The sequence below is a fragment of the Oncorhynchus kisutch genome, linkage group LG18 (assembly GCF_002021735.2).
Source record: "Oncorhynchus kisutch isolate 150728-3 linkage group LG18, Okis_V2, whole genome shotgun sequence".
Classification (NCBI taxonomy): Eukaryota; Metazoa; Chordata; class Actinopteri; order Salmoniformes; family Salmonidae; genus Oncorhynchus; species Oncorhynchus kisutch.
Genome location: NC_034191.2, coordinates 37340521 through 37367345, shown reverse-complemented (window position 1 = coordinate 37367345; position 26825 = coordinate 37340521). Strand labels below are relative to the sequence as shown.

The window sequence follows — 26825 nt, the reverse complement described above, 5'->3', positions numbered from 1 at the left end:
TCTGGGTCACTTAGAAATGTCCTTGTTTTCCAGGAAAACATACATGAAATGAGTTGCAAAATGAATAGGAAATATAGTCAAGACGTTGAAAAGGTTATAAATAATTATTTTTAATTGAAATAATAGTGTCCTTCAAACTTTGCTTTCGTCAAAGAATCTTCCATTTGCAGCAATTACAGCCTTGCAGACCTTTGGCATTCTAGTTGTCAATTTGTTGAGGTAATCTGAAGAGATGTCACCCCATGCTTCCTGAAGCACATTCTACAAGTTGGATTGGCTTGATGGGCACTTACAGTTCAATAGGGTTGAGATCCGGTGACTGTGCTGGCCACTCCATTATAGACATACCAGCTGACTGCTTCTTCCCTAAATAGTTATTGCATAGTTTGGAGCTGTGCTTTGGGTTATTGTCTTGTTGTAGGAGGAAATTGGCTCCAATTAAGCGCCGTCCACAGGGTATGGCATGGCGTTGCAAAATGGAGTGATGGCTTTCCTTCAAGATCCCTTTTACCCTGTAGAAATCTCCCACTTTACCATCACATTGCCTCCACCATGCTTGACAGATGGCGTCAAGCATTCCTCCAGCATCTTTTCTGAGTCTAATGAATGTTCTTCTTTGTGATCCGAACACCTCAAACTTAGATTTGTCTGTCCATAACACTTTTTTCCAATCTTCCTCTGTCCAGTGTTTGTGTTCTTTTGACCATCTTAATCTTTTATTTTTATTGGCCAGTCTGGGATACGGCTTTTTCTTTGCAGCTCTGAGGCCAGCATCCCGGAGTCGCCTCTTCTCTGTTGACGTTGAGACTGCTGTTTTTCGGGTACTATTTAATGAAGCTGAAGGTTGAGGACTTGTGAAGCGTCTGTTTCTCAAACTAGACACACTAATGTACTTGTCCTCTTGCTCAGTTGTGCACCGGGGCCTCCAACTCCTCATTCTATTCTGGTTAGGGCCAGTTTGCGCTGTTCTGTGAAGGGAGTAGTACACAGCATTCTATCAGAGCTTCAGTTTCTTGGCAATTTCTCGCATGGAATAGCCTTAACTTCTCTGAACAAGAATAGACTGACGAGTTTCAGAAGAAAAGTCTTTGTTTCTGGCCATTTTGAGCCTGTATTCGAATCCACAAGTGCTGATGCACCAGATACTTTTTTTGCTTCTTTAATTAGCACAACAGTTTTCAGGGTTATCTAATGATCAATTAACCTTTTAAAATGACACTTGGATTAGCTAACACAACGTGCCATTGGAACACAGGAGTGAAGGTTGCTGGTAATGGGCCTCTGTACTCCTACGTAGATATTCCATTAAAAATCAGAGGTTTCCAGCTACAATTGTAATTTACAACATTAACAATGTCTACACTGTATTTCTGATCAATTCGATGTTATTTTAATGGACAAAAACAAGGACATTTCTAAGTGAGCCCAAACTTTTGAACGGTTGTGTATATATATAATTGAGTTAATAAAGCCGCATGCAAACAGGCAGCTCCAAAATGCAGGCGTTTCAGCCTAGCTCAGTGCTTTCTGTGGTTGTGGGGCAGGCTAGCTGAAAATAGGAGCATTGCACCGTGATTGGCTCAACATTGCACCGTGATTGGCTCAGGGACACTACGTTACCCACCTTTAAGGGTAGACATCAAGAATTTGAGCCCTTTGGGTTCTGCTATAGACTTAGATTATTAGTGCCCATCCAAGAAGGCTCAAGGTCATTGGCCACAGATAAAATTACATCAAATCACATTTATCTACAATAGCTTTGATTGGACTGATCATGTCAACATCTACCTTTCAAAGTCTTAGCTAGCAGTCATCATCAGTTGTCATCAAGTCGACAATCTACTGGCAAATCCTTTTAAATCCTTGTCAAATTAAGAGAAATAACGAGGATAAATTATAGATAAAACATATCGGTGCTCATTGGCCATGAAGAATACCCAACAAGTTGGAAATCGCAAATTCAACAATGAGTCGTTTGGAAGGAATCTGCAAGTGTTGCAAAGAAACCAATAACATTAGCCTGCTATTCAATGGAATGGCTGTGATTTTCTTTTCCAAGAGTTCCCACCATAAATTCAGAGAATGCCAGACTTTGATGATTGAAGTTTGATGACAAAATTTGCCCACAAAGGACCGCTGTGCCACCTTCACCAGGTGAGTCCAAAAATGTATTGTATGCTGCTGCATAAATGATGTAATATGACAGGGAGATATGTTACTGTAGCTAAGAAAGTAATACTAAGTGTATGTTGTGTAGTAAGCCGTTAGTAGCCCATGTGCCTCACCCTAATCATTTGGTCTATTTTCACCAACGCGGTATTGTAAACACATACATGGCCTGGTGTGTACTTGTTTGGCTACTGTATTGTACAGCTTTGACAGTGCTACTGATAGTAGGTGGTAGAGGTCGACCGATTAGGATTTTTCAACGTCGATACCGATTATTGGAGGACCCAAAAAAGCCGCTACCGATTAATCGGCCAATTCTTTTTATTTATTTATTTATTTGTAATAATGACAACAATACTGAATGAACACTTCTATTTTAACTTAATATAATACATCAATAAAATCAATTTAGCCTCAAATAAATAATGAAACAAGTTCAACTTGGTTTAAATAATGCAAAAACAAAGTGTTGGAGAAGAAAGCAAAAGTGCAATATGTGCCATGTAAAAAAGCTCAAGTTTAAGTTCCTTGCTCAGAACATGAGAACATATGAAAGCTGGTGGTTCCTTTTAACATGAGTCTTCAATATTCCCAGGTAAGAAGTTTTAGGTTGTAGTTATTATAGGAATTATAGGACTATTTCTCTCTATACCATTTGTATTTCATATACCTTTGACTATTGGATGTTCTTATAGGCACTTTAGTATTGCCAGTGTAACAGTATAGCTTCCGTCCCCCTCCTCGCCCCTACCTGGGCTCGAACTAGGAACACATCGAAAACAGCCACCCTCGAAGCATTGTTATCCATTGCTTCACAAATTCCACGGCACTTGCAGAGCAAAGGGAACAACTACTTCAAGGTCTCAGAGCGAGTGCCGTCCCCGATTGAAACACTATTAGCGCGCACACCGCTAACTAGCTAGCCATTTCACATCGGTTACACCAGCCTAATCTCGGGAGTTGATAGGCTTGAAGTCATAAACAGGTCAATGCTTGAAGCACACGAAAGTGCTGTTTGAATGAATGCTTACGAGCCTGCTGCTGCCTACCACCGCTCAGTCAGAGTGCTCTATCAAATCATAGACTTAATTATAACATAATAACACACAGAAATATGAGCCTTAGGTCATTAATATGGTCAAATCCGGAAACTATCATTTCGAAAACAAAACATTTATTATTTCAGTGAAATGCGGAACCGTTACGTATTTTATCTAACGGGTGGCAACCCTAAGTCTAAATATTGCTGTTACATTGTACAACCTTCAATGTTGTCATAATTATGTACAATTCTGGCAAATTAATTACGGTCTTTGTTAGGAATAAATGGTCTTCACACAGTTCGCCAAGGCGGCCCAAACTGCTGCATATACCCTGACTGCTTGCACGGAACGCAAGAGAAGTGACACAATTTCCTCCAGCATGCTAGATAAACTACTAATATAATCAACCATGTGTAGTTACCTAGTGATTATGTTAATTAAGGTTGATTGTTTTTTATAAGATAAGTTTAATGCTAGCTAGCAACTTACCTTGGCTTCTTGTTGCACTCGCGTAAAAGGTAGTCAGCCTGCCACGCAGGCTCCTTGTGGAGGGCAGGTGGTTAGAGCGTTGGACTAGTAAACGGAAGGTTGCAGGATCGAATCCCCGAGCTGACAAGGTAAAAATCTGTTGTTCTGCCCCTGAACAAGGCAGTTAACCTCCCCACCTAGGCCGTCATTGAAAATAAGAATGTGTTCTTAACTGACTTACTTAGTTAAATAAAGGTAAAAAAATTTAAACGGCCACAATCGGTGTCCAAAAAAGCAGATTACCGATTGTCATGTTTTCATAACATCGGCCCTAATTAAATCTGCCAGTCCGAATAATCGGTCGACCTCTAGTAGGTGGTGGTGCTTGGCTTGCACATGTAAATTCAGCACACACAATATTCTATAATAGAAGTGTCGGGACTCTGCTGTCGGAACTCTGCGGTCGGGACAGCTTTATGTCGGCCCTAACAGTTTGTGGGCATTGTTTGTCACCGTTATAGTGCAATTAATGTATTGTTTGGTGGCTTTGCTGGAATGCATCCAACATATATATTTTTTGCCCCACCAAGATTTACATGCTAAAAATCGCCACTGGAGATACCAATATGTAGGGTAACAGCAATGTTCACCCTAAACTGTGCACGTGGCACATGCAGTAGCTCAAGACTGCCGCCCAGCTCCTGGGCAGAAATATCAGCCCACAGAGAGAAGCATGAGTTTGAACTTCACTCAACTTTCTAGAGCAGTGGTCACCAACCGGTTGATCGCAAACATTTCCGTAAAAAATCCAACAATAAAGACTTGTGTTGTACACGTAGACTTGTGTTGTACAGTAGGTGAACTGTTGCTATTTTGAACCATTTCATGTCTCTGGAGGTACAAACGCTACCTTCCCGGCGGGCCCAGAGAGCAAATCATGTGCACTGTAGGCCTACCGCTGGCCAATCGGGTGGCTCAGATGACTGTCTGCAGTGATGTGGCAGGTATAAAAGAAAGCTACAGCAAAGTTAAGACAGATTTCAAAACATTTAAAACCGCGAAGAGAGAGAGACTGTCAACAACTACAGCAACGAGATGCTGTTTTTATGACTGAGTTCATGTTTAAGTTCTTACTCAGCACTGTCAACACTTTATATTCAACACTTTTATAAGCCATAAAATGAGTATTCTTCCCATTTCCACTCTGCACTACAACAAGACCTGCAGCAGTAATGAATAAGTAGTGTATCTATAGGCTTGTGTTGATGTTATTATTATCTTGGGTCTTTTTTAATATCAAGGAATATTTCACTTTCTCTGTTCATAGGAGTAACAACGAACTTATGCATGAGGCAGAAATAATGCAGTGCAACCCGAGTTTCGCCATCATATGGAAGACGGTGTCCCTTTTTGGTCAGTGTCAGTGGAGGACAGGGAGACCGGAGGGATGTTGAGGCGGACCCTCAGTCTGCTGCTCTCCCCATCAGCTGAGACTGACCATTCGATGCAGGCACCATCAGCCCGATAAAATAAAAAGCTAATTATTTAAATGTACGCTCACTCAGCTGTGCTTCACAAGTAATACAACAACGGAGCTATAACCGGTGTGATCATATAACCTACCTCAAATTTTGAAATAGAATTGTAAAAAAAAATGTCCAGAACAACAATGCATTGGCAGGGCAATTCAAGCAAAGCCAATATGAGGTGATAATGTATTGGGCCTATAGCTTACTGCACAAACCTCATTGCTACAGTGGGTAGAATGGCGCCCGAGAGGATGGCTGACGTTTTACGTGCTCCTAACCAACTGTTATTTTGTTAGGGTTTTTTCACGTTGTTTAACTTATATTTTAACATTGAAATGGCTGTAGTGGAGCGGGTCGAGAGTTAAGTTCCTTGGTGTCCACATCATCAACAAACTATGATGGTCCAAACACACCAAGACAGTTGTGAAGAGGGCACAACAACACCTTTTTAACACCTCAGAAGACTGAAAAGATTTGGCATTGGTCCCCAGATCCTCAAAATGTTTTACAGCTGCACCAGAGAGCATCCTGACCGGTTGCATCACCGCCTGGTATGGCAACTGCTCGGCATATAAGGCGCTACAGAGGGTAGTGCGTACGGCCCAGTACATCACTGGGGCCAAGCTTCCTGCCATCAAGGACCTATATAAGGGGCAGTGTCAGAGGAAAGCCAAAAAAATGTCAAAGATGCCAATCACCCAAGTCATAGACTGTTCTCTCTGCTACCGCACGGCAAGTGGTGCCGGAGAGCTAAGTCTAGGTCCAAAAGGCTCCTTAACAGCTTCTACCACCAAGCCATAAGACTGAACAATTAATCAAGTGGCCACCAGACTATTTACATTGACTGACCCCCACGCCCGCTGTTTATTATCTATGCATAGTCACTTCACCCCTACCTATGTGTACAAATTACCTCGACTAACCTGTCCCCTTGCACATCGACTCGGTACCACCTGTATATAGCCTTGTTATTGTTATTTTGTGTTTTAATACATTTTAGGTTAAGGCTGTAATGCAACAAAATGTGGAAAAGGTCAAAGGGTCTGAATAAATACAATTTTATTGCATTGACACGGACTACTCAGCCCGTACTCTACACAGATCTGTGCGGCATAAACAATCAGAGCTGCGGTAGGCCTATATGCAAATAGACGCTTGCCATATATGGATCTGTGCCACTTACTTTGAACTGGACTGTGTTTACAGCATGGGCGGTCATGTGTAGATGCGCTTGTTTTGAGATGAAAGTGAGGGCTGCATGTAGCCACGTGTGCACATTTTGTTAATGTCCTTTGCTAGTTTCTCTTTAATAATGGAATGGGAATAATAATGCCTTTGATTTTGTAAAGTGGATTCTTACATCAAACACCTCCTTGTCTGAAGGACAAGCAGATGAACAGGTTAATGTCAAGCCCTGCAAGGTTTTTGTTGTTGTTGTTGTTTTTTTACAAAAGTCCCATGGAATGTAGGCCTACATTGAACATCACACATTGGCTGCAACTGTAGGCTGAATGATAGCTGTTCTATTTCCATGTTAAAATGTTATGGGATACATTTTCTCCATTGTTATGATCAAATAGCCACAGTCACCAACATGGCCACTGTTAAAACTAACTTAAAGCAAGTACAGCCTCAGTGTTCACAGAAAATGCACGCTGGAAGTTGCACAGAATTTTCAATGTTCAAGTTCGTGCTCGGCAGACTAGAAATTTGCTCAGTGCTGAAAGAAATTTGAAGGAACATTGGCTAACAGGTGAGAGCGTTTTAAAAGACAGCCGTGAACATTCCATCTCAGCTGTCTGCAATGAGAATAGTCAAAGTTATTTAATCTTTACTGCAGTCAGTCAGTGAGGCCCAAAGCCGCATGGGCTCAGGAGCAATGCTAACCGACAGAGACCAGCACTGTGTCCTCATCGGAGAGGAGACCAAGACTCCCCTTCCAACTACACACATAAACATATATTTATTTATTTAACTAGGCAAGTCAGTGAAGAACAAATTCTTATTTACAATGACGGCCTACACCGGCCAAACACGGACGACGCTGGGCCAATTGTGTGCCGGCCTATGGGACTCCCAATCACGGCTGGTTGTGATACAGCCTGGATATTCAGTGGGGCAAAAAAGTATTTAGTCAGCCACCAATTGTGCAAGTTCTCCCATTTAAAAAGATGAGAGGCCTGTAATTTTCATCATAGGTACACTTCAACTATGACAGACAAAATGAGGGGGGGAAAAAAGAGGAAAAGAAAGGAGAGAAAATCACATTGTAGGATTTTTTATGAATTTATTTGCAAATGATGGTGGAAAATATGTATTTGGTCACCTACAAACAAGCAAGATTTCTGGCTTTCACAGACCTGTAACTTCTTCTTTAAGAGGCTCCTCTGTCCTCCACTCGTTACCTGTATTAATGGCACCTGTTTGAACTTGTTATCAGTATAAAAGACACCTGTCCACAACCTCAAACAGTCACACTCCAAACTCCACTATGGCCAAGACCAAAGAGCTGTCAAAGGACACCAGAAACAAAATTGTAGACCTGCACCAGGCTGGGAAGACTGAATCTGCAATAGGTAAGCAGCTTGGTATGAAGAAATCAACTGTGGGAGCAATTATTAGGAAATTGAAGACATACAAGACCACTGATAATCTCCCTCGATCTGGGGCTCCACGCAAGATCTCACCCCGTGGGGTCAAAATGATCACAAGAACGGTGAGCAAAAATCCCAGAACCACACGGGGGGACCTAGTGAATGACCTGCAGAGAGCTGGGACCAAAGTAACAAAGCCTACCATCAGTAACACACTACGCCGCCAGGGACTCAAATCCTGCAGTGCCAGACGTGTCCCCCTGCTTAAGCCAGTACATGTCCAGGCCCGTCTGAAGTTTGCTAGAGAGCATTTGGATGATCCAGAAGAAGATTGGGAGAATGTCATATGGTCAGATGAAACCAAAATATAACTTTTCGGTTATAATAACTTTATTATTTCGATCAGCTTTTCCCGCTGGGTTCCCTGTTGTAGAGGGTTTCCCTTCTATTCAGGTGTGCCATAAGAATCACATGATCACACAAATAAGCCTGCATCATTTATTCAACCCATGTTTTTCTTTGCCTCTGCTTGATCCTTTCAGCTGCAACACGACGCAGCGCTGCATGCAGGAGGTCCTCACCCCCGCTGCTCAACGTTCTGTCATCATCATGAATACTGGGTCACCACACAGGGTGAAAGTTCAATTGATCTCCAAACTCGGTGCAAGGTTACCAGTAACGAGAGTCTCAGACTTTAACCTGGGGGGGGGGGGGGGGGGGGGGCAGTGTGGCGGCGGCTGTGGCCTCGTTGTATCGACACGTGCTAGCTACCAACAAGCGGTCACCCTGCCCTTCAACCGCACGGCGGAGCCACAGGCTTTACGCACACCTCCAGGGAGAGAAAGACTGTTCTGTGTGTGCCACGCATGTGGGTGACTCAGCTCATAAGGTCCAAGTTCAGATATTCCTGCATGCGTCTGAACTGTAGAGCGTGTGTGTGTGTGTTCCAAAGTAACAGCCTACAGCATATACATGCGCATCAGGAGTGCAGGTGCTATTTTAACTGTGAATAGGTCTCATTCATCAATGAGGCAGCCAATACCCTAAATGGACAAACTCAGTCTTTCTAAAAAATCAAAGCAAGCGAGCAGATAAGTAAAGAGGCGTAAAACACTAACAGAAACAACCCAGAGGATAATCTGAATCAAAAAATGGGTAGTTCCAGTTCTGGATGCTGATTGGCTGAGTCCGCGTCCCAGTTGTGGGTATAATCATGATAGCCTATTCACAATATACCACAGTCTCTAGTTCAAATCAAATCAAATGTTATTTGTCACATACACATGGTTAGCAGATGTTAATGCGAGTGTAGCGAAATGCTTGTGCTTCTAGTTCCGACAATGCAGTAATAACCAACGAGTAATCTAGCTAACAATTCCAAAACTACTACCTTATACACCCCTCCTGTCTCAACCTCCAGTATTTATGCTGCAGTAGTTTATGTGTCGGGGGGCTGGGGTCAGTTTGTTATATCTGGAGTACTTCTCCTGTCCTATTCGGTGTCCTGTGTGAATCTAAGTGTGCGTTCTCTAATTCTCTCCTTCTCTCTTTCTTTCTCTCTCTCGGAGGACCTGAGCCCTAGGACCATGCCCCAGGACTACCTGACATGATGACTCCTTGCTGTCCCCAGTCCACCTGGCCATGCTGCTGTTCCAGTTTCAACTGACCTGAGCCCTAGGACCATGCCCCAGGACTACCTGACATGATGACTCCTTGCTGTCCCCAGTCCACCTGGCCATGCTGCTGCTCCAGTTTCAACTTCCACCTGACTGTGCTGCTGCTCCAGTTTCAACTGTTCTGCCTTATTATTATTCGACCATGCTGGTCATTTATGAACATTTGAACATCTTGGCCATGTTCTGTTATAATCTCCACCCGGCACAGCCAGAAGAGGACTGGCCACCCCATATAGCCTGGTTCCTCTCTAGGTTTCTTCCTAGGTGTGCTTCCGTGCTTCTACACCTGCATTGCTTGCTGTTTGGGGTTTTAGGCTGGGTTTCTGTACAGCACTTTGAGATATCAGCTGATGTACGAAGGGCTATATAAATAAATTTGATTTGATTTGATTTGATACACACAAGTGTAAAGGGATAAAGAATATGTACATAAAGATATCTGAATGAGTGATGGTACAGAGCGGCATAGGCACGATGCAGTAGATGGTATCGAGTACAGTATATACATATGAGATGAGTATGTAAACAAAGTGGCATAGTTTAAAGTGGCTAGTGATACATGTATTGCATAAAGATGCAGTAGATGATATAGAGTACAGTATATACGTATACATATGAGATAAATAATTCCTTAGTAAATAGTTCCTTATTGCTTCAATGGCCACGGTCACATAGGCCAAAACCTCCATCTGATTAAACCACCCACTTAAACCTCCATCAGAAAATATGGGGCACCTCCATTTAAAAATGAGAAGAGTTTTTCTATAGACAGAGTTTGCATTGGATCTTGAGATCAACCAATGAGTGTGGTAGCCTGGTGGCAGCTGAGCTCCATACATGGAGAGGGGTCATGACGAGCATCAAGTCTCTGTTGTCCTCCATCTCTATGGATACCAACAAGATTCCAATGGAATTACCTTTCCCGGGAGCGTGACGTTGATAGCACACTAACGTTAAGTGACTCTAATGTGTACGTCAACGTTGCCAACTGACTCGAGGGGGTGCCGGACTGGCACATGCGGACAGGCAATGCCGTGGGGCTATTAGTCAAGAGGCTAAATATAGCTGATGAGACAGTGTTGTACCGCATGGACCCAGACCATACAGTCAGTAAGACCTGAATGTAGGTGAAAGTCACCATTAAGGGGACTCCTACTAGGAACCTTTCTTTGGTAAAAAAGGGGTACGTTTGGACAATGGTATGGACTCAGTGACTATCAAAAAAGAAAAACCTAATGTTTAATTAAATAGCTGAAGGAATAGTCTACTGCAGGGGTACTCAAGGACTATTTGAGAACGTCCGGTCATACAAATTTCCTAGGTGGCAAAGATCGGGATGATTATTGTCAATTATCGGCGTAATAACAAACCCACACCTTGCAACCCCAAACTGTTCATAGCGCATTTGATAGAGGAAAGAAAATGGTGCAGTTTTAAAGCTAACTTCCCACTAATTTCTACACATTTTGCATGGGTCAGGGATTTTTGCTGATTTAAGCTAATTTCCTGCAATTCTACACATTTTCCCATGTCTTATGTGTGTTTATATGATTACCAGGGGTCGAAGGCCGACGTATTTCTATTTACTTTGACCCTGTTCTGGGTCCGGGTCGCCAGTTGAGTATGGCCGGTCTACTGTATGTGTGAGAATGTTTTTTCACTATAATCTAGCTAGCCTACTACCAAAGAGCCTAGTCAGATATGAAGTCATATAGCTATACACTATAAATAAGTAGTATGAAATTGCCTGTCAAAAACGACTGGTTTTTGGATTTTAAAAAACGACAAGTTAGACCAAGGCCAGATTCCACTAGAGCTAGTACTGAACGCACACCAACAAGAACTATGGGACATGAAGGTAGGTAAAGCAGCAACACCACCTTTATTCATACAAATTAAATCACAGCGTGACACGTGCGTTAGGCCTGTTATCTAACGTTGCCTGGACATCGTGGCTACTGCTCCTCCTCCTCCTCCTCAATGCAAATCTAAACTGAGGAGGAGGCAGTAGGGGAGGAAGTCTGGATAGACACAGTGTAACGTGAGGAGACGGTGCGATGCACCGCAGACAAGCCAGAGCACGCCGGCTGTCATCTTTAACCATACCTGTCTGACTGTAGTGGAGCCAAGAGGAGGCGCCAAGTCTTCTGATAAGGAGGGGGAGGGAGGGAGCTAGGCAGTTGGCAGACATATTAAGGTTTATAAACACTTTTTTTTTTATTCAGGGGTGTGTGTGTTTTGTTGTTGACCTCGTCCCGAGCGTGTCAGGTCTGGCCTAGCGGCTCTTGGAGTGTCCCTCTTCCAGAGCTGTGATGCCTTGCTTAGTCTAACACCCCGGCTCAATAATCCCCTTCTCCCTGGCTGATGTTGCAGACCGGTGCACTGAGCTAGAGCTCCGGTCTTTCACACCACTGATTAGGCATGACTAATACTGGCGGAGAAGGTGTGCAGTTAGAAGACTAGTCCAAATATGCTGAAATGGCTCACTTCTACGTAGGCTAACTGACTGCTAGGGAGGGTGTCATGTCAATGTTTGTGAGCAACATACATGTTGAATTATTTGAATTCAGTAGAAATTAGTTGATGTAGCTAGAAGAGGCTCCTTTTTTTGTGTATAATTTCATTATCATGCAATTGCTCTTGAATCAGGATGTCAGCAGCTCTTCGGTTGCATAACATGCTCTTGTTTGGACTTTGAATTTCATAAACATGACCAGAAATATCAGCATTTGTAACCTTGAGTTGGTGAGAAGGCAGCACCAATGCACTGGTTTCATGTGCTTGGGCATCTATTTTCAAAAACATTAGCTAGTCCCATTTAAATTGTACAAAGAAACAAGGTGAACCTGAAGCATGTTGGCTGTCAAATGTCAAAAATATATCATGCTTCATAAGATGCAATGGGAGGGGTAAAAAACAGGGGACAAAACATGTTTTGGGTGGTGGTACATTCAATGACAAACCCAAAACAATAATATTTGGACGAGCTACTTCCTCTAAACATTACATGCAAAACACACTGGCGATGTTGCATGCACGAGCGTCGCAAAATAAAATGTACACATACGCGTTACTCAATCATTTCACCCACACCATTCTTGCGCATCTGCGTTGCCAAGTGCTAAAATATAACTTGGTTATTTTTTTAGACACTCCACAAGCTGCAAGTCCCCCTCCTTATCGGATATGAGGAAAATACAAACCCACGTGGATGCTTGAAAGACAAACAAGGAGAGATTAATTAAAGATAACAAGGTTTCCCTTTAAATCTGTGGATTAACCGTTGTAGTAGAAAAACACCAGATTTTACATGACCCCGGGTCAAAATTCTACAAAGAACCACATGCATGTCAGGTAAAATAACAACCCAATGTTCATCACCCAGGAAACACTAGCTAGCTAGCATTTATAAATTGGACTAATGCAATCCATTCTACCAATCCAGCAGAATGCAAAATATCATGGCCTGTGTAGAGTCCCCCTGTGCAAAAGTATCACTCAACAAAAAAACTTGCCCTAACAATCAAGAGATTGTAGTTTTTAGTGGTCAGTGTTTTATCAATGAATCGTTATGTAACTTTAAGGCACTAATATGTGGTTCCCTACAAATACATTTTCACAAGTTCTGTAGATTAGTTTAAGCTGCTTAGGCTATAGCCTAATATGTTTTTGAACATGTTCCATGTGACCATGTGAGTTAATCTATCAGAACAGTCAGCCTCCATCACACAACACACATAGACGTAGTGAAGTTTTCTGTCTTATACACACTTTACAATCGTGATTCCCTTACAGGTAGCCTTCTGTTTATCCCTCTCTAATGACTCTGGCCTCAGTTCGATCCCATGACCGTGTTGCAGAGCCACAGTCTTATTAGTAGGAGTTGTCACAGGTTTAGTGGCACTGGCACAGGTTTAAAAGCATGGCCAGAGTGGGTAGGCTATCATTTGCCCTGCTCAACTCCTTGGTCACCTAGGTCGTTATTGAGAGAAAAAAATAAAACCGCTTCACAATAAGACACCTGGGAAAATAAAACGGAATGGTAATTTGTGTAAAGGCAAAACTTGGATTTTAAAAAAGTAGCCTAGTGTTCATGCTACGGTCTCTCAACAATAAGGAAGAATGAGATGTAGGTAAAAATTGGGACTACTATGATTGTTTTTTTTGTTTCAATATTGAAAAAAAAGATCTGTAGTCTCCAGTGCCTATCTGCCAGCAATGCATCTGCCTACAGACGCCCACACTATGCAACAGCATACGCACACTCAAAGGGATATCAATAAGCTATGACATATCTGAGGCAGCCCATAGCCCCTGCCTATACCCAAATGAAAATGCCACATAACCTGGCACAAACTAAAATACCAGTTCTTGAAAACACCCCCCTTATATTAAATGAATACACCATGAGAAAATGTTAAACATTCAAACTTTTTCAGTGAGAAAATACATTGTTAAGTCAACACATTTTTAGGGATGAGATCTGGCCAGACAGCAATACGTTAACAGCCTGTCAAACCAGCTTGTTTTTTCAGTTAGTTACCTAGTCAACGATTGCCAAAGGAACATTCACTCCAAAATCTAACAAATATATATATATATATATATGCTTGCTAATGATACGTATAAACTACTGATGACATAGATTACACGATTCTTGTGATCCTACCTAGCTAATACATAATGCCAAAAATAGCTGGTCAGCTAGCTAGCTGATTGCAAACCACAAATAGAACAAATGTAACGTTAGTTAACTACCGCAGCCAAATAGCAAACGTTACCCTCGAAGTCCCCCTCTCCTCTTTCATCCCAGCGGTACCCTTCTCTCCGTCGACAAGTGACCCCCGCTGTCCTTGTTACATTAGAACTGATTTTATCATGGTAAAAACTCATCGGAAAAACTACAAGGCGACTGGTTGCTTATGATGCCCCATGTTTACACCCCCGCACTGAGCACTGCGACCAAAAGCGGACAAGACGTTGTAACGTTACTCGCTCCCGAGCCCGAAGGCCCAATCTTCAGCCTAGATGAGAGTGACAGCGATAACACAGTCAAATGAGTACAAATCGTTGACAACCTGTAATTGATCCCGTTCAAAAACCCTTTATTAATCATCGTACCTTTGCTTTGGTGATGATGTGTGTTGCCAATTTAACAACGGCGAAATTCCCCTTCCCGATGGTCCGCTCGATTTCGTAGTAGCCCACTCGGGCTGGGGGGGGCCTGCTGGCCGAGGGGTGGCCGGGGTTGGTGATGCACCCCGCAGCCGGGGTAGGTCGATTGGAGTGGCTGATCCCAGAGGATGGCTGTGCTCGGTTCTGGGAGCCCATGCCTGCGTGGGCCGGTCGGGTAGAGTGCGTAATCCCGGCCGCAGCGGACCCAGCTGCTCCTCCGCTTGACACGGCCGCCATCTTCTCGCCTCTCTGCGGGAACAACAACCAGCCTTGCGCAGCGCGCATCGCGGGCACGCCCCCGCCCTGCGTCATATTGCGTAGACAGCCCCTTCGCAGCGCCCTCTCTAGGTTGTAACTATAGCAACTATCAGCGTAACAATGACTTCATCCACAGAAACGGTTGCCTTGGCAACAGAACTGCGCATTATCGCGCTAGCGCAAGTCTGTGTGTGTTTCTTAACCGGGAACTGCCATGCAGTTTCACATGTCTGTCGAGTGTACATCACATGGTTGGATGGATTCAACATCTCTGGTTCAACTCATTCTAAATACTTTATTGCCTGCAAAATGTCACGCATCACCTCGTTCAGACGTTCCATCTGAAAAAAGTACAGTTATTATATTCTGGTCTATTCCATTCTATTCTGTTATTTTACAACTGACGACCTATATCTACAAACACACACACACACACACATCCCATTGGAAGTTATTTTTTAATCTGCATTGTTGGGAAGGGCTTGTAACGCAAACATTTCACTATGAATTCTACACCTTTGTATTCGGCCCATGTGACAAATACAATTTGATTTGATGTCATGTCATGTCTCATCCATCATCTACAGCAGTATTATCAAATATATTGTGAGGTGTCCAATCCCGCTTGAGTAAAATAATCAAGGGAATTCATTCAATTTACTTTAAAATGACCAAAATCCAATTGAAAATGTATAGAAATGATTCACCAACAGTACCAGACCAAGGTTTGGACACACCTACTCATTCAAGGGTTTTTCTTAATTTGTACTATTTTCTACATTGTAGAATAACAGTGAAGACGTCAAAACTATGAAATAACACATGGAATCATGTAGTAACCAAAAAAAGTGTTAAACAAATCTAAATGTATTTTATATTTGAGATTCTTCAAAGTAGCCACCCTTTGCCTTGATGACAGCTTTGTACACTCTTGGCATTCTCTCAACCAGCTTTACCTGGAATGCTTTTCCAAAAATCTTGATGGAGTTCCCACATATGCTGAGCACGTGTTGTCTAATTTTCCTTCACTCTGCGTTGCAACTCATCTCAACCATCTCAATTTGGTTGAGGTTGGGTGATTGCGGGGGCCAGGTCATCTGATGCAGCACTCCATTACTCTCCTTCTTGGTCAAATAGCCCTTCCACAGCCTGGAGGTGTGTTGGGTCATTGTCCTGTTGAAAAATAAATGACAGTCCCACTAAGTGCAAACCAGATGTGATGGCGTATTGCTGCAGAATGCTGTGGTAACCATGCTGGTTAAGCGTGCCTTGAATTCTAAATAAATCGCAAACAGTATCAGCAGCAAAGCACCCCCACACCATCACACTTCCTCCATGCTTCACGGTGGGAACCACACTTGCAGAGATAATCCGTTCACCTATTCTGCGTCCCACAAAGACACAGTGGACTTTTCAGACCAAAGGACAGATTTCCAATGGTCTAATGTCCATTGCTCGTGTTTCTTGGCCCAAGCAAGTCTCTTCTTATTATTGGTGTTATTTTGTAGTGGTTTCTTTGCAGCAAATCAACCATGAAGGCCTGATTCATGCAGTCTATTCTAAACAGTTGATGTTGAGATGTGTCTGTTACTTGAACTCTGTGATGTATTTATTTGGAATTTTTGAGGCTGGTAACTCTAATGAACTTATCCTCTGCAGCAGAGTTAACTCTGGGTCTTCCTTTCCTGTGGTGGTCCTCATTAGAGTCAGTTTCATCATAGCGCTTGATGGTTTTTGTGACTGCATTTGAAGAAACGTTAAAAGTTCTTGACATTTTCCGCATTGACTGACCTTCATGTCTTAAAGTAATGATGCACTGTCGTTTCTCTTTGCTTATTTGAGCTGTTCTGGACATAATATGGACATTGTCTTTTACCACGAAGGGCTATCTTCTGTATACCACCCCTACCTTGTCACAACACAACTGATTGGCTCAAACGCATAAGAAGGAAAGAAATTCCACAAATGACTTTTTAACAACGCAGACCTGTTATTTGAAATGCATTCCTGGTGACTACCTCATAAAGCTTTTTGAGAGAATTCCACGAGTTTGCAAAGCTGTCATCAAGGCAAAGGGTGGCTACTTGAAGAATCTCAAATATAAAATATATTTTGATTTGTTTAACTCATTTTTGGTAACTGCATGATTCCATAAGTGTTATTTCATGGTTTTGATGTCGCCACTATTATTCTACAATGTATAAAAATGTAAAAATACAGAAAAACACTCAGTAGGTGTGTCCAAACCTTTGGCTGGTATCCAAACCTTTGGATGCCAAACCTTTGGCTGTATATTCATCCAGTTTCTTACTGTCCAGCGGGCAAATAATCACTAGACAGTCAGGGATGATCAAACATTTAAAAAACGATGGATAGAGGCATAGATTAAAGAAAGAAATACTGCACTAGGCCTTCCTTAATCCTGTATGAGTGGAGTAATACAAATTAAACTAATATTTTGACGGTCAGGAAATATAACACATTTATAACACCCCCGTCCCCCGTCCCCATGTATCAGTCAGCAAAGAAAGAAAACATCAAACAAGGCCTTAAGAATGTCTCAACATGTTCACATTTTAAATTTAGGGTGAAGCAAACGTAAAGTGCATAACTGGGGACATGTTCTAAAGCACATCTTGGATGATTGGCTTTATATTTACACTTTTGGGAGAAAAACCGTTGGGATGCCTAAACAGGCTCATACATCAACGCTGTTTTCATCAGGAGGGTGCAATAGGTTAGGCTTGATGAAGACAAATTAGGGCCCTGAAAGGACAGCTCTTTATGGTGAACTAGAATGGATATAATAGGCCTCAATCTCTTACTTATGCATAATATGCCCGGTATTATGAGTTGGTGTAAGGGTATACAACTGTATTCATGGAGCACCACATTGATCAAAATGTACATCAAAGAGATGTAGGCTAGCATAATGGTTTTCTTTGACTGGATATGTTGACTACGTGACTTCACTATCAGAGAATCAGCTAGAATCTAGTGTTAAGCAGAGTGGAACAGGGGGACCCAAGAGCAGACTCAGATGAGGAGACTGGGATTAAGTAACAAGTTATTTATTGAAACACAAGGGGGAGATGGAGTGCAGGTCAAGGGGAAGCTCAGGCGGGTTGCTGGAAACCAGGTGCTGAGGCTGGAGCGAGAGGAGTTGAGACAGAGTAAGCAGGTCCGGAAGGGAATCCAAGGGAGTGGTAGAGTGAGGAATCCAGGACAGAGTAGCAGGATAACGAGACGTTGGACTAGAGACAGGGACCAGTGTCAGAGCGGGCACAACTGTAGCGGAGAGAAAAACAGCATCAGGCAAGGACAACAGCATAACAGGATCTGAATTGTAACAAACGGCTAGAACCGTGGACTGACTGAGCAGAGATTGTGATCTGGCAGCATGGAAGTGGCAGGGCTGAGTATTTGTAGAGGTCTTGATTATGGAACAGGTTGCAGCTGGTGGGGATCTGCTCTGACTCCAGCACACCGGTCTCCACCCACACAATCACACAGAGAGAGAGAGAGAGGGAGAGGGAGAGAGTACTGGGGGAGTGGCGGCAGGTCAAGGAGAAACAGGATGAGCAGTAGAGGGTGTTACAGGAGCAGTGTGATATCTAGATCCCACAAGGGACATTCACTTTTCTGAATCTAAATTGATCTAGTTCCTTTATCAATATTATAACATATTTCCTTGCCCACCACTAAATAAATTAGTATAATAAGACTAAGAATTTGATGACAATTGGAGAGCTAGTCTACTTCCTACTTTGATGGTAAAACTACAGAGGAAGCAAATATAAGAGTTGAGAGACGAAGGAAGAATGCAATTTTTTTCTGATGAATTATAACTGATGAGAAACCTTGCAAAAGAGACACAGCACTATTTCACTGTCATTGCCTAATAATTAAACTTTTTATTTTGGTTTAGGGTCCAGATTTGGATTAGCGCCTGTTTCAAGTGTTGATCTAGTTGTGCTGTCCATGGGATGCTGATCAGTCAAGTCTGTAGTAGACCCATATCTCACAGGTTGGCATTTATTGTCATGAATCTTGTTCTGGAGGCAGCTCTGGAGAGTGGTCACTAGCTGGCACAGACACAAAGTCATCTAAATCTGATTTTAAACCTAACTGTGACCTTACCCTTAACCTTAACCACACTGCCATCCCTAATGCCAAGCCGATGCCAAGCGATGTGGCAGGGCTTGCAAAATATTACGGACTATAAAGGGAAGCACAGCTGTGAGCTGCCCAGTGACACAAGCCTCCCAGACGAGCTAAATGCCTTTTATGCTAGCTTTGAGGCAAGCAATACAGAAGCATGCATGGTGAGCAGAAGCTGTTCGGGATGACTGTGTGATCACACTCTCCGTAGCGTCTCCTTCCTGAGCGGTATGACGGCTGCGTGGTCCCATGGTGTTCATACTTGTGTACTATTGTTTGTACAGATGAACATGGTACCTTCAGGCGTTTGGAAATTGCTCTCAAGGATGAACCAGACTTGTGGAGGTCTACAATTTTTGGCGGATTTCTTTTGATTTTCCCATGAGGTCAAGCAATGAGGCACTGAGTTTGAAGGTAGGCCTTGAAATACATCCACAAATACGCCTCCAATTGACTCAAATGATGTCAATTAGCCTATCAGAAGCTTCTAACGCCATGACATCATTTTTTGGAATGTTCCAAGCTGTTTAAAGGCACAGTCAACTTAGTGTATGTAAACTTCTGACACACTGGAATTGTGATACAGTGAATTGTAAGTGAAATAATCTGTCTGTAAACAATTGTTGGAACAATTACTTGTTGGAACAATTACAAGACGGTGTGCTAATACATTCAGTCAATCACAGAGACTGTCTTGTTTACCTTTCCGCTAACCATCCCAGGGGGACTGTAGAAACTATTATCTAAACCGTAATGCAATTCCGATTCATTCAATTTAGATTTATAGACTTAATATTCTGTGTCCAGGATAAATCATTTTACCTAACTCATTCACACTATCACAGGAACAAGAAAAGTAACAGGTCCTTCATATTATTCACAGAATCCTGGAACTAATCCTGTAATTATTGGAACTCTGTTCATGCAGCACATGAAGCCTATGTACACAGGCCTTTCCTGAAAGAAATGAGGCATTTCCTGCCTGCAGGATGGGTCTTACACCAGCAGAGGTACTGTTTCCAACTGAACTACCTTGTTATGTTCAAATCTAAATCAAATCTATTGTTATTTGTCACATGCTTCGAAAAGAATTGGTGAAACTGTGAAACGCATACTGACGGGTCCTTTTCCAAAAATGCATAGTTAAAAGATAAAGATTTAAAAATACAAATGAAAAACAGAAATAGTGATATGAGGAATAAGAAGACAGTGAATCGCGTATGACAATAACGAGTAAAATTAACATGGCTATATACATGGAGTACCAGTACCGAGTTGATGTGCAGGGGTACGAGGTAATTCAGGTAGCTATGTACATAGGTAAGGGTAAAGTGAGCAACAGGATAATAGACAGTAGCAGCAGAGTATGTGGTGAGTGTGAAAGTGTGTGTGTGTAATCAGTATACATGTGAGCGCGCGTGTGTGTGTGTGTGTGTGTGTGTGTGTGTGTGTGTGTGTGTGTGTGTGTGTGTGTGTGTGTGTGTGTGTGTGTGTGTGTGTGTGTGTGTGTGTGTGTGTGTGTTGGGGTGTCAGTGTAAGTATGTGTGAGTGTGTGTGTGTGTATACAGGGACTACCAGTACCGAGTCCAGTGTGTGTGGTACCGAGTCCTGTGTGTGTGTACATAGAGTCAGTGCAAGAGAGTTAGTGCAAAAAGGAGTAAACGCAGGTAGTCCGGGTAGACATTTGACTAGCTATTTACAGTCTTGTTTAACAGTATTATGGCTTGGGGGTAGAAGCTGTTTAGGGTCCTGTTGGTTCCAGACTTGGTGCACTGGTACCCCTTGCCTTTGCAGTTGAGGTGAGAGACATGGGCAGGTTTACATTTATTGTCACGAATCTTGAACTGGATGCAGAGCTGATCTATTTCCGTTAGATGAGCCAGCTGCAAAGTCAAATCAAATCAAATTGTATTTGTCACATGAGCAGAATACAGGTGTAGACCTTACAGTGAAATGCATACTTTACAAGCCCTTAAATGTACAACCAGTTGTACCTCACTTTCTTGAAATACCCTCACTTAGTCCAGTAGGAAAAATGTAGTAAAATGTGTTTCTCTTTCCATCAAAACAATAATAGATCTAATACGTGTTTTATTTCAAAGGAATATTGTATCTATTCCTTATGTCAGAATTTACTGCAATACATTTGGTCATATGCATTCTATTTCTATGTTTGTGCTGAAAAGAATGACGTCATTACGCCGTGCTTGGTTTGTTTACTGCGTGCGTTGGGAGGGTGTGAGTGACACAGATTCATTCGCCGTGGCCAGTCGATTCAACAGATGCAAAAACAACGTTCACTTTACGGTACCTGATATGTCAACCTAAATGATCAAATGTGGAGGATATTAGCTGTAAACACCTTGGAGAGTAAATCTTTCGGGATCTAGCTTGTACAGTAGTAGTTGTGTTGTTATCGCCTAGCTAACGTTAGTTTAAGTCGCAGTACCGAGGAGTGGCTAGCTGGCGATGGTGAAACAGGAGGAGCGATGTGGATGTAATACATTGATCATTAGCTAGCAAATGTAGCTAGCTGGCTAGATTATCACACTACTGTAGGTAGTCGTTCGCTATCAACTGTTCTGTTGTGAATGATAAATGACAACTGAGCTGCCTAGTTAGGTAAGTTTGCCATTCATGCTATTATTGTCATCCGACGGGTCAAGTGCATTTTGGTCGTTTTGATCGACAAACTGTTGCTCAGCTAGCACAGCAATTATTGACAAATCGCAAGGAAATGGTTTTGAGGAGCTGTTGTAAATTTGGCCCAGTTTTAGTCTGGTTCCGACTTGGTTATGTGGTCCTGTTGTGGTTATGTGTGACCCACTTGCGGTGCGCACGGGCAGAAACTAAAACGGTGGTCCAAAAAGATGCCGAATTTGATGTTACCTACAACGATACGGTTACCAGTGACAACCAAACCATCTATGCCTTTAATCACACCGTCTCCCGAAACAAGGTGAGTACATAGTTCAGGTCACAAATACAACTTTGGTCTCTTAGATCCTGCTTTTGCACTGGCCGCTTAGTGCTAACACACCTGTTTCAACTAATTATGTTAGTACTAGGCTGGAATTAAACCTGCCCATCCGGTCCCCAAGTATTAGGGTTGAAGAACACAGAACTACTGTCTTGTTATGAGTAGCCTCATTTGGTTGTATAATAAGATAGGATTGTGAAAAATACAAAACTTGAGTGTGTATGTTTGATGGGTGTGTGTACAGTACCAGGTCTAAAGTTTGGACACCTACTCATTCAAGGATTTTTTTTTTTACTGTTTTCTAAATGGTAGAATAATAGTAAAGACATCAACACTATGAAAACACAAATAGAATCATGTAGTAACCAAAAAAGTATTAAACAAATCAAAATATATTTTAGGATCTTCAAAGTAGTCACCTTTGCCTTGATGACTGCTTCAAATCAAATTTTATTGGTCACATACACATGTTTAGCAGATGTTATTGCGGGTGTAGTGAAATGGTAGTTTCTAGCTCCAACAGTGCAGTAATATCTAACAATGTCACAACAATACACACACATCTAAAGGAATGGAATTAAAAATATATAAATATTGAACGAGCAATGTCGGAGCGGCATAGACTAAAGTGCAATAGAGTAGAATACAGTATATACATATGAGATGAGTAATGCAAAATGTGTAAACATTATTAAAGTGACTAGTTTTCCATTTTTAAGGTGCCCAGTGATTTCAAGTCTATGTATATAGGGCATCAACCTCTAAGGTGCTAGTGATGGCTATTTACCAGTCTGATGGCCTTGAGATAGAAGCTGTTTTTCAATCTCTCGGTCCCAGTTTTGATGCACTAGTACTGACCTCGCCTTCTGGATGATAGCGTGGTGAACAGGCAGTGGCTCAGGTGTTTGTTGTCGTTGATGATCTTTTTGGCCTTCCTGTGACATCGGGTGCTGTAGGTAGTTTGCCCCCGGTGATGCTTTGGGCAGACCGCAGCACTCTTTGGAGAGCCCTGTGGTTGCGAGCGGTGCAGTTGCCGTACCAGGTGGTGATACAGCCCGACAGGATGCTCTCAACTGTGCATCTGTAAAAGTTTGAGGGTTTTAGGTGCCAAGACAAATTTCTTCCATTTCCTGTTGCGCCTTCTTCACCACACTGTCTGTATGGGTGGACAATTTCAGATTTAGCTGTCCACCTACTCCATCGCGGTCCCGTCAATGTGGATGGGGGGACATTGACGGGACCGCGATGGAGTAGGTGGACAGCTAAATCTGTTGACATTGAGTGAGAGGTTATTTTCCTGGCACCACACTCCCAGGGCCCTCAACTCCTCCCTGTAGGCTGTCTCATCGTTGTTGGTAATCAGGCCTACTACTGTTGTGTCGTCTGCAAACTTGATGATTGAGTTGGAGGCATGCCTGGCCACTAGGTCATGGGTGAACAGGGAGTACAGGAGGGGGCTGAGCACGCACCCTTGTGGGGCCCCTGTGTTGAGGATCGGCGAAGTGGAGATGTTGTTTCCTACCATCACCACCTGGGGGTGGCCCGTCAGGAAGTCCAGGACCCAGTTGCACAGGGCGGTGTTCAGACCCAGGGCCCCAAGCTTAATGTTGAGCTTGGAGGGTACTATGGTGTTTAATGCTGAGCTGTAGTCAATTAACAGCATTCATACATAGTTATTTATCTTGTCCAGATGAGATAAGGCAGTGCGATGTCGATTGCATCGTCTGTGGATCTATTGGGGTGGTAAGCAAATTGAAGTGGGTCTAGGATGTCAGATAAGGTAGAGGTGATATGGTCCTTGACTAGTCTCTCAAAGCATTTCATGATGACAGACGTGAGTACTACGAGGCGATAGTCATTTACTTCAGTTACCTTTGCTTTCTTGGGTACAGGAACAATGGTGGACATCTTGAAGCATGTGGGGACAGCAGACTGGTATAGAGAGAGATTGAATATGTCTGGAAACACTCCGGCCAGCTGGTCTGCGCATGCTCTGAGGACGCGGATAGGGATGTCGTCTGGGGCGGCAGCGAGGGTTAACACTAGAGGTCGACCGATTTATCGGAATGGCCGATTAATTAGGGCCATTTTCATAACAATCGGTAATCAGCATTTTTGGACACCGATCATGGCCGAGTACATTGCACTCCACGAGGAGACTGCGTGGCAGGCTGACTACCTGTTATGCGAGTGCAGCAAGGAGCCAAGGTAAGGTACTAGCTAGCATTAAACGTATCTTATAAAAAAAACAATCAATCTTAACATAATCACTAGTTAACTACACATGGTTGATATTACTAGTTTATCTAGTTTGTCCTGCGTTGCATATAATCGATGCGGTGGGAAGGGAAACTAGGGAAATTGTTTCACTTATCTTGCGAGTTGGGGTGTATGCAGCAGTTTGGGCCGCCTGGCTCGTTGCGAACTGTGTGAAGACTATTTCTTCCTAACAAAGACAGCCAACTTTGCCAAACGGGGGATGATTTAACAAAGGCGCATTTGTGAAAAAACCACAATCGTTGCACGAATGTACCTAACCATAAACATCAATACCTTTCTTAAAATCAATACACAGAAGTATATTTTTTTAAACCTGCATATTTAGTTAGCAAGTGTCTTCTTCTTATTGGTGTCCTTTTGTAGTGGTTTCTTTGCAGAAATTTGACCATGAAGGCCTGATTCATGCAGTCTACTCTGAACAGTTGATGTTGAGATGTGTCTGGTACTTGAACTGTGAAGCATTTGGGCTGCAATATGAGGTGCAGTTAATTCTAATGAATTTATCCTCTGCAGCAGAGGTAACTCTGGGTCTTACTTTCCTGTGGCGGTCCTCATGAGAGCCAGTTTCATCATAGCGCTTTATGGTTTTTGCGACTGCACTTGAAACTTTCAAAGTTCTTGACATTTTCCGCATTGACTGACCTTCATGTCTTAAAGTAATAATGCACTGTTGTTTCTCTTTTGCTTATTTGAGCTGTTCTGGACATAATATGGACTTTGTCTTTTACCAAATAGCGCTATCTTCTGTATACCACCCCTACCTTGTCACAACACAACTGATTGGCTCAAACGCATAAGAAGGAAAGAAATTCCACAAATGAACGTTTAACAAGGCAGACCTGTTAATTGAAATGCATTCCAGGTGACATGAAGCTGGTTGAGAGAATGCCAAGAGTGTGCAAAGCTGTCATCAAGACTAAGGGTGGCTACTTTGAAGAATCTCAAATATAAAATATATTTAGATTTGTTTAACTCATTTTTGGTAACTGCATGATTCCATAAGTGTTATTTCATAGTTTGGATGTCTTCACTATTATTCTACAATGTGGAAAATTTTACAAATACAGAAAAACCCTGGAATGAGTAGGTGTGTCCAAACTTTTGACTGGTACTGTATGTCGTTTTACATTGAGTTTCTCTAACCCTCTCGCTCTCCCTGCCCTGGCAGACGGAGGGGGTCCGTGTGACTGTGGACGTACTGTCGGAGGGGGCAGAGAGCAGTCCCATCCTGTTTGTGGTCAGACAGAAGCAGGCTGTGCTGTCCTTCCAGGTCCCCCTCATACTGCGTGGACTGTGAGTAGCATAACCTGCTGGCACACCTGAGGTGCGTTCAGCAGGGCACAATGTTGTGGAACGTTCAGGCAGAAGCGTTATGTTATTTTAAACAAACATGCATCTCTGACATGTAGAATAAGGACTCAAGTCGGCTATAATCAAGACATTTCTATCGTCAATGTTCCACAACGTTGTGCCCTACTGGCTGCAGCCCTGGCACATCCTGGTTCTGTCCCTGTGTTATATCACCAAACCATTTTATTACGTCAATATCTATTTGAGATGCACCTGGGCATTTTCAACTAGAGTGGGAGGGAAGCACGATACGTGGTTATACTTTGGTATTCAATTATTCAGTTCTGTCAAAGAAAACAACCTAAACCAACAGGCCATACAGTCGTGTAGCCTAGTCCTAGATGTTGTAGAGGTTTTGTTTCTCCTTGAGTATATTTTTGCTGTGTCTCTCTTCATTATGTAGGCTAGATATATTGACTTATTCATGGGTTGAAGATACAATGAGCTCCAAAAGTATTGGAACAGTGACACATTAATTGTTTGTTTTGGCTCTGTTCTCCAGCACTTTGGATTTGAAACGACACATGACGTGCAGACTGTCGACTTTATTTTGAGGGTATTTTTTATCCATATCAGGTGAACCGTTTAGAAATGTCATTACTTTTTGTTCATAGTCCCCCCCCTCTCCCCCCATTTTAGGGGACCACAAGTTTTTGGGACAAATTGACTTAAGACTTTTAAAGTAGCCTGTGAGTCACAAGTTTGATGTCATCATTGTGTGCTAGGAATATGGGACCAAATACTAAACTTTTCACTACTTTAATACACATAAGTAAATTTGTCCCAATACGTTGGTCCCCTAAAATGGAGGAACTATGTACAAAAAGTGACGTAATGTCTGAACGGTTTATCCGATATGGATGGAATTACCCTCAAATTAAATCTGACCGTCTGCACTTTAAGCTCATAGTCATTGTATCATTTCAAAGTGCTGAAGTACAGAGCCTAAACAAAAACAAAATGTCACTGTCCCAATACTTTGAGCTCACTGTATTATAAACATTACAGAGAGATGGGAGTGGTGGCAGGGCAAGAAGACATACAAAGAAAAAGAAAACCGCAAACCCTCTGTATCTGGCGGTTAGGAGGGTTGGGCCAGTAACCGAAAGGTTATTGTTTGAATCCCCGAGCCGACAAAGTCA

At 42.6% G+C, this 26825-nt stretch overlaps 2 protein-coding genes across 8 annotated transcripts in view; one reads left to right on the top strand and one right to left on the bottom strand.

The window, feature by feature from the left end:
* Window positions 1–14927, bottom strand: part of LOC109908973 (serine/threonine-protein kinase SIK3 homolog) — a 47264-nt gene extending 32337 nt beyond the window's left edge. For both annotated transcript variants that reach the window (XM_020507795.2, XM_020507796.2), the window contains exon 1: window positions 14601–14927. The gene's annotated coding sequence lies outside the window, so the exon portion shown is untranslated. The remainder of the gene's footprint in view (window positions 1–14600) is intronic.
* Window positions 14928–21298: 6371 nt separating this feature from the next.
* Window positions 21299–26825, top strand: part of sidt2 (SID1 transmembrane family, member 2) — a 29504-nt gene continuing 23977 nt past the window's right edge. For 2 of the 6 annotated variants that reach the window (XM_031795976.1, XM_031795978.1), the window contains exons 1-2: window positions 21299–22032; window positions 25502–25626. In XM_031795976.1, the coding sequence (XP_031651836.1) occupies window positions 21811–22032; window positions 25502–25626 (347 nt within the window). In that variant the 5' untranslated portion in view covers window positions 21299–21810. The remainder of the gene's footprint in view (window positions 22033–25501; window positions 25627–26825) is intronic. The other 4 variants (XM_031795980.1, XM_031795981.1, XM_020507801.2 and 1 more) reach the window with 3 other exon arrangements.